Below are 15013 nucleotides of genomic sequence, written 5' to 3'. Positions count from 1 at the left end.
CAAGCATCCCTTCCTGGCCAAGAAACCAGCTGGGTGCATGGCAGAGGAACCTCCAGTTCTGGGTCACTGGCCAGGCCCTGTCCTCATTTCATTCACTGATGGTTTCTTTATTGCTTCTTGAAGGAAACACAAGGGCTTTGCTCTTTCTGGTTCCTCTCTGGTTGCTGTTCCAGGTGTTCCTGAAGAGTTTTCTGGGGACAGGGAGGGACTGGGAATGGAGGACATGGACATTACCAGGATGCTGTGGGGAAAAGGCTCATTAATTTGTTATTATTTAGTGGCATGACAAAGACAAGTTTCCTTCCAAGTCCAGCTCCTGCTGCACCCCCCATCACCCTCCCCATGCCCACGGACTGACCCTGATGAGTTGGATCTTGTCCCTGCAAGAGCAAAGTCCATTAATTCAACCTCATTAATAATGAGGTTGGTGGTGCAATTAATAACATCATTAATCACTTTGTTCCTGGTGTAGCCAAGCCATTTTTACCAGCTTGAATGCTTTCTCACTATTTGTCTTAATAATCATTCCCATCCTCTTGAATTTTACCCTTTAAAAACACCCCAAAACAAACCCCAAACCAGCAGCTTTTCCAACTAAATAAAAGCCAAACCCCCTCTGAGTGTGCAGAGGACCAGCAAGGACATCTGTGGTGGTTCCCCATCTGCCAGAGCTGCCTTTTCTTCCCCCTCACCCCCAGCAAAGGGGAGCAGAGGAGCTGCCCCTGGCTCTGTTGACCCCGTATTTATGGAGATTTTTCCATCTCTGGGTCCTTGAGGTTAATCCAGCCCTTACTGCCACCCTCGCTTGGATTTATCGGGGAGCATGAAATGAAACCTGCAGGGCCATAAATTAATTCCTAATAAAAACAGAAGGGAGAAGCTCTTTACCCTTGTCTGCAGGGCTCCAGCTGCAGCAATTGGTTTGAAATCCTCAGCCTCAAGGTGAGAGGCTTTGCCCTGTGCTGTGTGGGAGTTGGAGCTTTGCATCCCCCTCCGTGCCTCAGTTTCCCCTCCAGCTGCTTTTGCAGCTCATCCCGGGCCTGCTGGCCATGTGGCCTCCCCCCAAATCCTGCTCAGTGGAAAAGCAGCTTTTCCTGCAGCTCTGAATTTTGCCTCATGCTCTTCCTGGAGTTACCATAGCCCAAATAAAGCTCTGAAAAATAAACAAGTGACCAGCAGAGAGGAGTTGTCTCATCCTGTGTCTCCTGCTGCCAGGGGACCTTGGCTGTCCCCTCTCTGACAGGTGAGATGGGGACATCCCACCCTTCCTTGTGACAAAACCTGGGCTGATCTTCCCCTCAGGGTCCCAGCCCTTGGGGTAGAGGAAGATGATGCATTAGGAGCATTTTTGCTGTGGTTTGCTTTGCCAGACACTTCCCTACCCTGGCTTTGTCCAAGGATGGAGATCCCAAACCCACCTAGGAGCTGCACATGATGGGGACATGTTGGATCTTCAGGTGATGCCATGGCCCTTGGGTCCTAAAAATACATTTTAAAAAGTAATAATTTAATGTAATTTGGGTGAAAGGCTTTTCTCCTGCTGCGACTTGGGGTGGAATCAGAGAGTTTTGAACATGGTCACTTCCTCTCTGGAGCCTTTCCCGTGGGAATCTCTCCCCTGTGGTGGTGACACTGGGTGGCAGCGAGGGTCCCAGCTCTGGGGTGGCACTGGGAAAAGGCTGGAAACAGCTTCTCTGGCTCGGATTTGAAAAAGGAGTCAAGAGGGTAGGTGTTTTGATACCAGGCTTGGAAAAAACCCCAAAAAACAACAGGGCTGGAAGGCTGGGGTGGGAAAATGCATCTATGGGGAGGACATGGGGCCTCCCTTTGGAGGCTGAAGGCTTCAGCAAAACCATGAAGCCAACAAGAATTCTGGGGGTGGATGTGGGGACTCAGATTCTTTCATTTTTATAGAACAAATCCACTTCTTTCCTTTTTTTTTTTTTTTTTTCTTTTCCCCCAGGTCGGGGCCGTGGCTTTTGAAATGCAAAACCTGAAGCAGGTGCCCATCCAGTGCCTACATCCAGTTCAGCCTTTGAGATCACTAAAATTTCCCCTGGCCATGGTGTAAAGAATGGAAACTGGGGTGAGGGGTCCCTACCCCAACTCCTTGGCACTGCTGTTGTTTGGCTCTTTGCAAACCCCTTTCTTGGGCCTTTTGCCAGCCAGGGAGGTGAAAGCTCAGGTGACATCCCTGCTCTGGTGACATCAGTTGTGACAAAGCAGATTACACCATTTCTTCTTAAGGGATAAAATGTCCCAAGCAGGGACATTCACCTTCACCTCAACCCCTCCCTCAGCATCCCCAAGTCCCCATCTGTCCTCAGGGTATGGCCTCAGATGTGCTGGTTCTCCCCTTCCCCTCCTGGTACATATATACATATATATATATGTTATTGCTGTTACGATGGACAGTTTATTTATCTGAAGCTTCTGTCCAAAAAAAAAAAAAAAAAAAAACCAAACCAAAAAAACCCAAAAAACCCTAAAAAACCAAAAACCAACAAAAAAAAAAAAAAACCCAAACAAAAAACCCTAAAAAACCAATTTAAAATTTCCCTGAGCCTCGATAATGACGGGTAGGTAGTTGGAACATTTGTCTTCTTTGCCACCTTTTCATGTTGGTTTTATTAGTAGTATCGATTTATTTAAATATATATTTATATATATATATTTATATATATATATAATTTTTTTTTTCCTCTCCCTCCCACCATTCCCCCACCCTCCCCGATTCCTCGGCCCGGAGCCGGTCTCAGTTTTTATTGTGGATTCTTTGCCTGGGGGGGACGTAAGGCAGCACCGTCTGGGTGCTCTTATCCGCCACGGTCTGGGTGCTGCTGTTCCTCGTCAGCCTCCGGCCCGGGGCTCCCGTCCCCCCGCTGCCTCCAGCACGTCTGGGGGGTGGCCCCGCCGCCACCTTCCTGCCGGTCTCCTCGGGGCCACCCTCCCCGGGGGACACCGCCTCGTTGTCACCCTCCCGGTCGTCGTCGCAGCACAGGGCGTGGTACAGAACTTTGTCGCTGAACCGCACCCGTTCCCGAGTGCCGGGCGGGCGGGCTGAGGGGACCTTCTGGCTGGTTGGTGGCCCGAAGGCTTCCTCGCTGGATGAATCCGGGGTCCCCCCCTCCCGGGGCCCGTTGGCGATGGGGATCCCCCCGTTCATCAGCCGGTAATCGGGCTGGCGAGGCGGGGGGGGCTGCGGGTGCGGCCGGGGGGGCTCCGCTCCGTCGCCTGGGTCGGAGGGGGTGGAAGCATCCAGGAAGGAGCAGAATTCCCAACTGTCAGAGAGGATGTCGGAGGTGGTGAAGTCCAGGGGTCCCAGCTCGAAGGTGCCCCCCCCCCTTCTCGCTGCTGGAGGAGCTGCTGGCTGTCGCAGTGGTCCAGTCGTCCGGCTCCAGCTCGAACTCGAAGTCGGATGTCAGGCGGTCAATCTGGCTCACCACCTGGGGACAGAGGGACAGAGGGACGGGCAGGGGGGAGCACCCGCCCCGGAGCTTTCCGTTTTTTTACCACCGCATCCCCAAACCTCTGCCATTTCCCCTGGCATCACCAGCGCCACGAGTTGCAAGGTCTGGCAGTGCCTCGGCAGGGACTGACACCCACCTGGTGGCCTCAGGTGCCCCTGGGTGCTCGACCTGGCCCTTCCCAGGGTCTGCCCTGTCACTGGACACTGAGTTTCACCTCAGCTCCCCATGCCTGGGGTGTGTCTTGGGCCCTTGCACCCATCTCTGAGGAGCCACCAGCAACCGTCACCCCTTCCCCCTGAAAAAGGCAAAACCTGCAGGTGGAGAAACTGAGGCAGGGAGTGGAATGTGCCCCCAGGTGACAAAATGTGCCCCGCGTGACAAAATACAGAGCAGCACGGGGAGGTGGGGTCTGCAGGGACAGTGCTGTCACCCCCTGCCTGGCTTGGGTGGTGGCTGGCTCTGTCCCCACTCCTCCATCTCTTGGAAGGGGCTGAGTACAAGACCTGTGTTAGCTTGGGGACAGGGATGTGGCCCCACCATGCCACAGGGGACACACCCCACGTGAGGCATGGATGAAACAAGCCCTTAAAAAATTAAAAATAACAGATGCAATGGCCTGGGTGGGGCTGGAAGGGTGGAAGGATGGAACTTCCATGGCTTCCACAGGCTGTGGTCTCCATCTAATGACCTCGATGAGGTTTTTGGATGCAAGAGGCTCATCACCCCCCTTCAAATCTTTCATCTCATCCAGCTCAACAGCTTCCCAGCACCAAGCACAGCACTAATCCTGCCCAGGCCACCCCAACCCCACCCCAGCATCTGGCTGGAGCCATCATGGTGTCTCTGGGAGCCTTGTGGTTGTTTCTTGGCTGCTGTTTCTGTCAGTATAGATGTGTGAAGGGGGGGTGGGGGGCTTTATTCTGTGTAGGAGGCAGAGCACTACGTGACAATGCAGCTCAGTAGCAGTGTGAAGTGCAGATTTTTGGCAGGTTCCTGGTTCACCTCCATCCCCCAACTCCGGAGGAGCTGGAAGAGGGCCTGGCCAGCCCCAGCGCTGACAAGAAGGGGGTGGGCAGTGGCAGACAAGTGTGTGGGGAGGGATTAGGGGGAACCCCTCAACACCCTACATACCCAATTGTGCACCCAGTCGATGTGGGGTTTTTTCTCCCCTCCTCCCCATCATGGCCATCTGTGGGCATCAGCACCCCCAGCACCCCAGGGCTGTGTCCCTCTCACTGCTCCATGCCCCCCCCATCCCAGACTCAGGGCATTTGGGAGTGAAAAAAAACCACCAAAAAAAAACCACTGGGATTTTCCCATATGGTTTATCCATCCACAATATATTTTTTTTTTACTATTTTGCATTATTGCCTTTCTCTCCCCAGCTTTTTCCTTCTCCTGCTCTGTCATCCATCCTCTACTGGTGGAAATCAGCCACAAAATACCAGAGGGAAAACAAATCAATGGGCAATATCTTGCCAGACACATTTAGTTTCCTTCTCCTCATGCCACCAAGAAGAGGCCTTCATGTATCTCCACCAGTCCCCCCACTCAGGAACAGGTGTGGGACCTCCTCATCCACGAAGAATAATTAATCACAGAATGCCTCTGTCATGTTTCTGCTGCTGCTATCTCATAGCTCCACTTCCGTGAGCACTTCTGCCAGGGGAAACTGAGGCCTTGAGCTCAGACACCCCATCCTATCCTTGTGCTGGGTGGCTCAGATCAGGCCACCTGAAGGTGCTGTCAGGGTGGCAGATTGCCCTGGGTCTCTGCATCACTTTGCAAGCTGTGCAGAGGTCCCTGTCAACACCAGAAATCAGTAAAAATGCCTTAGAAATCCCAGCTGAGGAGGGCAGGCCCCTTGCAAGGCACTCATGGAAGATGAGGAGGCAGTGAGGACTCTTCCTCAGGCCACCAAATGCTGTGGGACAACCTGGATGAGCATCTCTGGAGGACTAAATAGAGTCCCCTCCATAGGGACACAATCCTGATGGACACAGAGGTCCAGTACAGTTGGGGTGAGAGTGATGGAGCTGGATGTGTGGGTACAAACGGGGAGCAGAGTGACTGGGGAGCTCCCAGGGACAGGGAGCCCCATTCTGAGATGGGACCAGTTGGTGTCACCAGGCAAATGGAGGCTGAAGGGCTGGGGATCACTGCCTGGGAGTTTGTCAGACATGCTGGCTGCTAAAAAAAATCACCTTGCTGGGGGGGGGGGGGGGGGGGGGAAAAAGGGTGTAGTGAAGCTTACATGAAACTTGGGTTGGAAATGAGAGGAGGGTTCCCACCACCAGAGCTGAGGCCACGGTGATGGGTGCTTAATGAACCTTAATGGCCTCCATCAGCCCCACCTGGGATGCCCACCTCACTCCTGGCCCATAAAAGCTCAACCTGGAAGCTGGATGGGGGCCTGTCCCTCACTCCATGTGTGGCTGCTCTCCTGGATGAACCTCCTGAAGGTAAAAGTTCCTAGTCCTGCCTTGGGGATGAACCTACAATGTGTCACTGTCACCTGGAGGGGCTCTGAGTCCCCAAAGCAGGAGGGCACTGAGGACAGTGAGCTGAATGATCCTCATCACAGGTAGCAGAAGGCTTAGCTCCAGCTAAGCTCCTCACCCAGCATCTCTGATTTATTTTTCCTGCCTCCTTGCCCACGCAGGACCTGCGGGGAGGGGACTCGTCCATCCTTCAGACTTTGGCTTTGAAGGGTGCTGGAGGCAACTTGGGAGCATCTGCACCAGCAATCCCTGAGAAAATCTTGAAGTTACACCAAGCAATTGCTTCTCTTCCCAATCCCCACCAGGCTTTTTTGTTGTGTTGTATTTTGGTTTTCTTTCCCCCTTCTCTCTCTTCTTTTGGAAGGAGATGGGGTGAAAAATTGAAGAAAAGGGAGAGGGGAGGTGGGGGCAGAAAGGAGAGAGAGAGAGACCTTTTCTTTTTTTGGTAGCAAGAAAGAATTAGGAAAAAGGGCAGGAGAATTGCTGTCTCTGGGAAACACCCAGCTATTATTATTTTTTTATAAGGTAGAGAATGATTCTGCTGAAAATTGGGGCTGAAATGAGCTGCCCTCTGCTCCCCCCAGGCTCAATGCTCCCAGCATCAGGCTCAGGGCAAGCATCTCCCTGAGTTCCCAGCTGGATTTTCCTCATTAAAGGGCCCCACTGTGCTTCAGGTGAGAGGAAGGAGCATCCTGGTCCTCCCCCCAGCACAGGGGATTAGTGTCACATCAGTGGTGCCTCATGTGGGGCTATTTTTAGGAGGGCTTTCCATTTGCAAGGGGGAGTGGTGATGTGTTAAATACCTCTGGGACACTTGGTACTTGCTGAGGATTGAAATGGGCAGCAGGATTTGGGCCCTTTTCTCTCCTCCCTGAGGCAGGTTGTCAGAGATTGTTAAAGGAGTCCCTGGCTGCTGGCAGGGGGAGCTGGGGTGAGGGGCTTGGGGAGGAAGGACCAGAGCTGGAGTTGGGTGGTTTGAGGTGAGGAGCTAGTGATGGTCTCACCACCACCCCTAGAGAACTGGGGTGGTTTTCTCTCCCCACAAGCAGGTCAGGGGGGTCCTCAGCATCTCCTGGAGATGCCACAGGGGTGCCTGAGGGTGTCTGTGTCCCTGTTCTTCCTCACCTTTAGGTTTTACCTTGCTGCAAAGTGCTACCTTGCTGGTGACAGCAGAGGAGCCCTGGTCAAACCAGGGATATCTGGCAGTGGGGAAAACAGGGAGCAAAAAAATTAATTCCCCTGGAACTTGTGTGGTGTCACCAAGGGGCCTCATCCTGCTACTCCTGAGGGCCCTGAAAGCAGGAGCTGGGTGGCCAAGGGATGCTGAGCTCTCACCCAAAGTGATGAGCTTAGAGAGAGGCAGAGAGATGGCTCCCTGATTCATGCTGCTCCAGAAAAATGAGCACGGAGCAAGAATGTACTAAACCTCCACCCCAAATCCCAGCTACCATCGTTCAGCCCCACTGGGAGTTCTGGGTGCTCCAGCCCCTGCACCCATGGGTGCTGCTGGCGGCCAGGAGCTTCCCAAGGAAAAGCTTGGATGCCCTAACTGGGAGGTTCATCTCCCCAGCTGAGGCAGATGTTGAACAGCTGAAGCAATATTGGTTTATAAACACTATTTTTTTCTTTTTTTTTTTTTTTTTGTTATCAGCTGCAAAGCAGCCCCAAAGGTTCCTGGCTTGGGGCCCCCAGCTGCCACATTTTGGCCATGGCTGTTTCCCAGCAAGCTGGAAGCTCAAGAAGTTGCTGGAGAGGGGAGGGATGAGGCAGGGAGGATGAGAGGGGACTTCAAAGGCTTTCATGGCCGCTAATTGCATATATTCCCGAGGCTGGGGAGGAAGCTGGGAGAGGCTGGGATCAAAGAGGGGGGATCTAAGGGCCCCTTCATCCCTGCTCGGCCTTTGAAGCAGATGGGAGAAGAAGATGGGTGCTCAGAGTGCGTGCCTCTGGGCAAAGAAGGGGCCCAGGGTAGGGGAGATGAAAGCAGAAGAAGGTTTTGCTTGGATATGGGTCAGGGAATTTGTGTGTTTGTCCCCTTGCTGCCCTCCTGTGAGGTGAAACTCTTTCCCCAACCTGGAGCAAAGCAGGGAGAGGAGCAGGAATTTTGTTCACCCCTCCCAGACTCCATGTGTTCCCTGGGCTGTCAGCTCAGTCTTCATCCCAACCACCACCCTGGGCACCTCCAGCAGTGCATTTCGGGGTCCAAAGCATCTCCTCATGCCACCCAGCTCCTTTCCCAAGCTGGATCCAACCCACCCGGCCCTGCATCCTCCTTTGCTTCCAGCTGGAATGTGCTATGGGACCCGTGCTTAAAATCCCCAACCCTATTCCCTCCTCATCCCAGAGGCAGCTGACACCATCACCTTGAACATCCATCCCTCCTTCCTTGGGGAAAAGAACCACCCCAAAGCCTCCGGCAGAGCCCCTGTGACCCCACAACCAAACTCCCTGGAGCAGGGACCTTCCCGCATCTCCCCAACCGCTTCCCCAGCACCAGCAAGGTGAGTAAATATTTAATAAGGAATAAATGATTAATTGGAGCTCCTCACAGAGAGGAGCTGGGTTGCAGGGGCCTCTCTTCCCTCAGCAGAGCTTTATAAATGAGTGTGCGGCAGCTCCCGGCAGCGTCTGCTCCATCATCAGCCACTAAAGAGTTGGAAATCACCAGGCACAGCTCCCAAATATGGGGTTATTGGGATATTAAGCTGCCTGCTCACCATGAACTGTCCCCAGCAGTCCCAGCTAATCACCCAGTGATGACAATGTTAGTAAGGGATTTATTCTCCTCAAGGGGTAGGGGGGAGGATTTTTCTTCCTGCCCAAGGCTTGGAGGGAACCCCTTGGTGCTGCTTCCCCACACGGATGGACCCTGCTGCTGCAGGGGTGATAGGACATTCCCCATGGAGGTTTTTTTTATTTTTTTTTCCCTGAGGAGAGGGCTGCACATGGATATCTTGCACTGTGTCCTGGGTTGGGCCAGGACAGAGCTAATTTTCTGTCTTGTAATTTTGCTTTCAGCTGAGTCTTTTGTAAGTATCTGTATCTGTTGAAATGAACAGCAAGTTTCTCAGGCAGTGTCTGTGTCTGGGACTGATAACACTGATGTTTATAGTTCCTGCTGGAGAATGGGCTGCAGAACCAAGGGCACAGCTCGCTTCTGAGGAACATTTTGTGCTCCAGAAAGAGAAAAGGAGTAAAGAGGTCACACCTGAAACCCTCCTTTGGGAAGGAGAGGACAAGATAAATGACCAAAATTGACCATCCCATACACCTCATCCTCAGGATAAATTTGAGGAATCACAAGGATCCAACCCCTTCCTGCCTCCCCTTCTTCTCCTGTCCCTGTTTGCTTCAGCATCCTGGGAGGATTCCATCCCTTCCTCTGCCTGTGCTCCTGATCCATCCCAGCCTGAATCTGTGTGTTCCTGCCTCCAGTTCCCAACTGCTGCTGACCCCAGGATTCCAGCCTGGACTTTCCCAGGGCTGCCCTGCAGCCTCAGTGGGGATGTGAGAGTTATTGAGGGAAAGGGGTGAGGAACCTGGGATCAATTTTCCTGTATATTTGTATCGATTTAGTCATTTTTCCTATTTATCATTACTGCTCTACCAAAGCTGTGTAGTTTAGTTTCCAACCCATCAGTCTCTCTCCCTTATTCTCTCTCCTTTCTTTATCAGGGACGGGAGGGGGATTAATACAGAGCATCTGCCATTTGGTTAATTGTCAGCCCAGAGTTAAACCCTGACACACTGAGGTTTGTTTTTATTTCCCAGCACTGCTTGTACCCTGTGGATGGTTTCCAGCCCCAGCACTACACCCCAAGCCATGTGCTGGAGCTACCCAGGACCTCCTGGGATATCTCCTTCCCTGTGGCATCACTCTCCTTCCCATGGAGGAAGGGGCTGGCTGGAGGAGCGTGGCGGAAGCTCCTTCCCTGCCTGCCTTCTGCCTGATTTCTACTTCCAGTGTGTGATTTCTATCAAAGATTTTAATAATAATTTTCCCTGCACATAATACAGCCCTGTCTGGGAGTGCTGAGGGATAATTATATACACAAAAGGGAAAAAAAGGGGGGGGGGGAGGGAGAGTGGGAGTGGAGAGATTGGTGAAACAGCATCCTGCATCAAATGGACATCTGGAATGACAGCATTCAGGTGGGAACTGCTCCCAGGAGCTGGGGATGGAGCTGGAAACAGGGATCTGATCCTGCATCGCATCCCCAAGGATGGGCCAGCAGAGTGGGGTTACCCTTCCTCCCTCACTGAAGTCTCCTCCTGGAGCATCCCACTATCCTGGACCATAGAAGGGACAACCTGGGAGAAAAGCCTTCTGTGAGCAGGGGCTGACTGTGCCTGAAGCTGGCAGGTAGGCTTGGGGCTGGATTCATCTCTGGGTCCAGGAATTTTGATGGCTCGAGGGGTTATTTTTGTTGAGGTGTTTATGACCTGGCTCCTCCTTCCAGACCAAAGTCCTGCTGCTCAGCTCCTCTAACAAGAAGAACCTGGAAGGACCAGGTCCAGCATCACCCAGGGAAGGTTTTCCAGCTCTGCAGGTACCTCTAGTGCAGCAGGATCAGGCCCACATCTCTTCCCCCCCCCCACCCCCCCTCAGCACACCCAAATCCCATGCCCCAACCCACCCCAGCCGAGATGGCCATGGAGGGGTGGACGTTCCCAAAGCCTCCACAGCATCTCCATTGGCAAACACCCCAGCACCACAAGTGCCAGGGCTCTGGGGGGGAATAATGATGTTTAATGACCTTGAGCAGCCCCTCCTGGGACACACCCCCCCCCCCCAGGTGCTGATTTAGGCTCAGGGCCACCAGTCCCTGCCTGGGGCTTCAGGGCTGCCTGTCCCCAGCCTTGTTTCCATTTCCTTGGATGGAGATGAGGGACAGGAAGAGCATCACTAGATGTAGCATAGAGAACCACAAAAGCTTCATTTATAAAAATTCTTTTCCTTCACCACTATCCTGAAGCTTACAATTTGCCAGCCTGGTGTCTATCACCTACTTTTCTGGCTGAGCTTGAAAGAAATTTCCACATAACCTGCTCCCATCCAGCTTCCTCTCAGCAATCCAGAAGGCAAGGGGTGGAATTTCCAAAGCCTCTAATGCCCAACATCTGCCTGGTCTTGGGAATACCAGACCTGTGTGTCTTTGGGAGCCCAGTTTAGCCTGGTTGAACTGGTGTGGTTCAGCTCCAGAGTCTGTTCATGTACTGAGTTTTAGGGTGTTTGGTGTAAATCCAACTAAAATTGTTGCAAGTTCTATGGGTCTGTTGTAGGAGCTGTTGAGAGGAGTTTGAGTTTAGGAGTCAGTTCATGGTGGGGACTTTGTGGCTGGCTCTACACTGACCTCACCATGTTGTCCCATGATGTGAGGGCACATCCTCTTCCAGGGCAGCTATGGGACACCATTTGGGAGGCCATCAGTGCCAGCTCCATGGAAAAATCATCTCCAGGCCTCAGTGCTTCCCAGCACCCTCTGGAGAAATCATCTCATGGGGAATGAACCCTCAGCCTGGCCCAAGAGCCAGAGTCTCCCTGGAGGGAGGGATGGTGGCTGGATGTCCCTCAGAGGACAGGGATCTGCTGCACCCAGCTCAGCTTTTTCACCCTCCAATGTTATCCCACCTCCTTTGAGCCTGCTTCCCAAAGAGTGTCCCCTGGGAACACTGAAAGCCCTCTAGAGATGCCACAGCCAGGTTGAGCCCTGGTGGGGACCCAAGGGGACAGTGTTGTGGCATGTTGTGGGGCATACCCCCCTGGTGCTGGCTTTCCTGGTGGGATAGCTTCCCTAAAATCCCTCAGACCAAGCAGAGCCATCACAAGGAGGACACTACCTCCCAAGGGATGCTTCAGGCTGGAAGATGTCACCTCCCTGCTCATGGCCTCATCTGCACAAGGGTGACATCAGTCCACCCGCATCAACGCTCTCTCAGTGGTACCCAAATGCCACTGACCTGAGTGGGGCTGCTCCATCATGGCCCTCCAAGCAAAACCTCCACCAATTTCTGCCATTCCTGGGGGAAATGAGGTTTCCCACTGGAAACAGCCTCCTGCTGGGCTCCACTCACCTGCCCCATCACAACCCCAAGCTGCCACGCCAGGCTCGAGGCTACCGCACGCTTTCCATCCCCCACTTCCCCCACCACCTCCTCTGGAGATATCCCAAATTACCAGCCTCATCCAGGTCCCCTTCTCCTGGACCCTTGAGCCACAGAAATATTAATCTCCCCACCAAACTGACTCGGCCATGCTGGGAAAACACTCCCCAACCCCCCCCACCTCACCTCCATCCCAAACTGTGGCAAAGTGCTGGTGGCACCAGGTCCCCCAGCCCCAGGGTGTGTGACCCCATGGTGCTTCTCCCACCCCCCCACGTGGTCTCCTGACCCCGAGCAACCCTTGTGTCAAGGTCAAGAGCAATTTTGCAAACCAAATCTGTCCTTTTTTCCCTCCTTCCTCTTTTTGAAACTCCTCTTGCAGGTCAGCTGGGCTGTGCCCCATCAGCTCCCCCTGGGGCCTGATGGGCTTGGGGGGTTGTGCTGGTTCTGCTCCCCCCAGCCCAGCCCCAGGAGCCAGGGGAAAAGCAGGGGGACAAGGACATTGGGACAGGCAGCTACCAGGACCCATGCAGGGATGCCATGGCACGCCGGGATTTTCCTACCTCCCGGAGCTCCTTGGCCACCTCCTTGAGCTCCTGTAGGATGCCTTCCAGTTGTCCGATCACCATTTTCATCTGATTCCGGATCCTTTCCCGTTCACAATGACTTTTGCTGCTGCTACAATTGCTGCTGCTGCTGGGCTGGTCACTGGGCTGCCTCTCCTGGCAGGTCTGGGAGTCCATCCTTCCCTACCGGCCTCGGATCCCGGTCCCAGCGGCTCTGTCCATCCTGCTCCCCGCTAGCCAGGTGGCCTGGTGTCCGCACAGCCCCTCTTGCCCGGGGAGCTTTCAACATCTTAACGTCCCCCTGCCTCCAAGAAAGTCCCAGCTACACGCTCGCCTCCTTCCGAGGTCGGGGGGCTCTGGTTTGGAGCAGGGAGCAGGGTTGGGATGCAGCATGCGGAGTTGGGAACGCTGCAGAGGAAGCTCAGCCGGTGGCCGTGGGGAGACATGAGGTGGCCATGGGGCGAGAGGTGAAGGAGAGAGCTGCCCGGAGGAGGAGGAGGAAGAATAGTCCCTTGGATGTCCCAGGAAGGTAAAATTCAGCAGCTCACCCCTTGCCTGCTCCCCGAGGCCACGGAGGGGGATGCAGGGCTGGGTGTCCCCAGGGAGCGATGCTGCCCCCCACGCCGGGCCCTTGCTCCGGGGTCGCCAGCTCCAACACCGGGTGGTGGTAGTGGGGGGGTCCCAGTTGGGTGCAGGTGACCTGGGGAGTCCAGGGTTCCCTCCTGCAAGGACAGACAGACAGACAATGTGAGGGAGCCAGCCCTTGCCTTGCCTTCATCTCAGCCCCAGCATAAGGACGAGCCCCTGGGGACCTCCCCAGCAGCTCCCCCTAATCATGGGGGGGGGGAACACCAGGATGGGGTCTTACACCCTCTCCTTTGCCTCCCCTCTCGTTTGAGACCTGGTGACTGGGCACAGCGAGGTCTTGCTGAGCCAGATGGATCGATAGACAGAGAGACAGAGACAGACGGACAGACAGATGGACAGCTCAGGAACTTACTGTCGCAATCCAGACCCCCCTTGGCTCCAGCCCAAGCTCTTTCTTGCCCTTTTTTTGTCTTGTCTTCTCCTCTTCTTACTTCCTCCCCATCCTCCTCTTCCTCCTCCCGCAGGGCTCTTGGCTGGCACAGGAGGAGACCGGGGGCCACTTTCCTTCGGTGGCTGTCAGGAAGGATCAGACATTACCAGAGCTGACGACCCACCGCGGGGGGTGGGGACACGTCCCAGGAGGACCCCTTTTGGGGGGGAGGGGGTCAACGTCCTCCTTCCTCAGCGGGGGCCATCCCACCGCCATCCTCCTCCTGGGTTCAAGCCTCCGGACAGGAGAGGGGGGAATTCCAGCTTGCCCCCAAATGCTCCCCGTTCCCTCGGGGCCGGTAAAGCAGCGGAGGCGGAGTGGGGCGGGGGGTGCAACCCCCAGCTCGGGGGTGCGCGCAAGGAAGGGAGGGGGGGGATGTCCTGGCATGCTCGCGTCTCCATCTCCGGTACCTGCATCCTCCATCCCCGCTAACCGCACCTTCTGTCCCCGCTTCCCGCATCCTCCGGGGCGCCGAGATGGATGATGCCAGTACCCGCATCCTCCATCCCCGGTCCCCGCATCCTCCATCCCGGGTATCTTCATCCTCCATCTCCGCTCCCCGCGTCCCCTCATCCCCCATCCCCGCTGCCTCCATCCTCACCACCCGCATCCTCCTCACCGTCTCTCTCTCTCACCCTCCCCCGGTACCCTCGCTGCACACCTCCCTCCCCGGTACCCCCGGGACCCACCGGCGGTACTGATGGCTGTTCAGGGCCGGGAGCTCCCCGGGCGCCGGGCGGTCGGAGCGGGGCGGGCACCCCCCGCCCCCCCAGGAAGAGCCATGGGGCGGGCGGAGCGGCGGTGGGCGCCCGGCTCCCCCCACCCCGGCCCCGGCTGCAGCCTCCCCGCTCCCCGCGGCTCCCGGTTCGGCGGCTGCTGTGTCAGTGAAAGGGGCTGAGCCTCCGCCGGGCGCGGAAGGGGGGTGGGGGGGGGGCGGGAGGAGGGGGTTTAAAGGGACCCGGAGCCCCTTTTGCACGGTGCGGCAGCGCCCGGGGAAACTGAGGCAGCGCTCTGTGTGTGTGTATGCGTTTGCTTGGAGGGGCTGTGCCTCAGTTTCCCTACTCAGGACACCCCCCTCTTCCCCTCCCCCCTCCTCTCCCCTGAATGAAAGGTTTATTAAAGCTGCTCTCTTCTGAATGCACGATGCGTGCCTCTCTTCCCTTTGTGGGTCATATTTGGGGCCAATTTCTGCAGCATCTGGAAAAAAAAAAACAAACCAAAAAACCATCTGGGATGTGGGATCCTCATGCCAGCAAAGAATCCTTGCACAAGGCTTGCCTGAGTAGGAGGAAA

At 55.1% G+C, this 15013-nt stretch overlaps 1 protein-coding gene across 1 annotated transcript; it reads right to left on the bottom strand.

Annotated features, from left to right (window-relative positions):
- Window positions 1-2755: 2755 nt before the first annotated feature.
- On the bottom strand, window positions 2756-12819 carry INSYN1 (inhibitory synaptic factor 1). Its single transcript, XM_030457235.1, is given in 3 exon segments — window positions 2756-3343; window positions 3345-3446; window positions 12640-12819. Coding segments are annotated over 3 exon segments (870 nt in total).
- Window positions 12820-15013: the final 2194 nt, after the last annotated feature.

The sequence above is a fragment of the Calypte anna genome, chromosome 10 (assembly GCF_003957555.1).
Source record: "Calypte anna isolate BGI_N300 chromosome 10, bCalAnn1_v1.p, whole genome shotgun sequence".
NCBI classification, from domain to species: domain Eukaryota; kingdom Metazoa; phylum Chordata; class Aves; order Apodiformes; family Trochilidae; genus Calypte; species Calypte anna.
The sequence above is the reverse complement of the archived record's forward strand: the minus strand, read 5'-3'. Positions and strand labels throughout refer to the sequence as shown.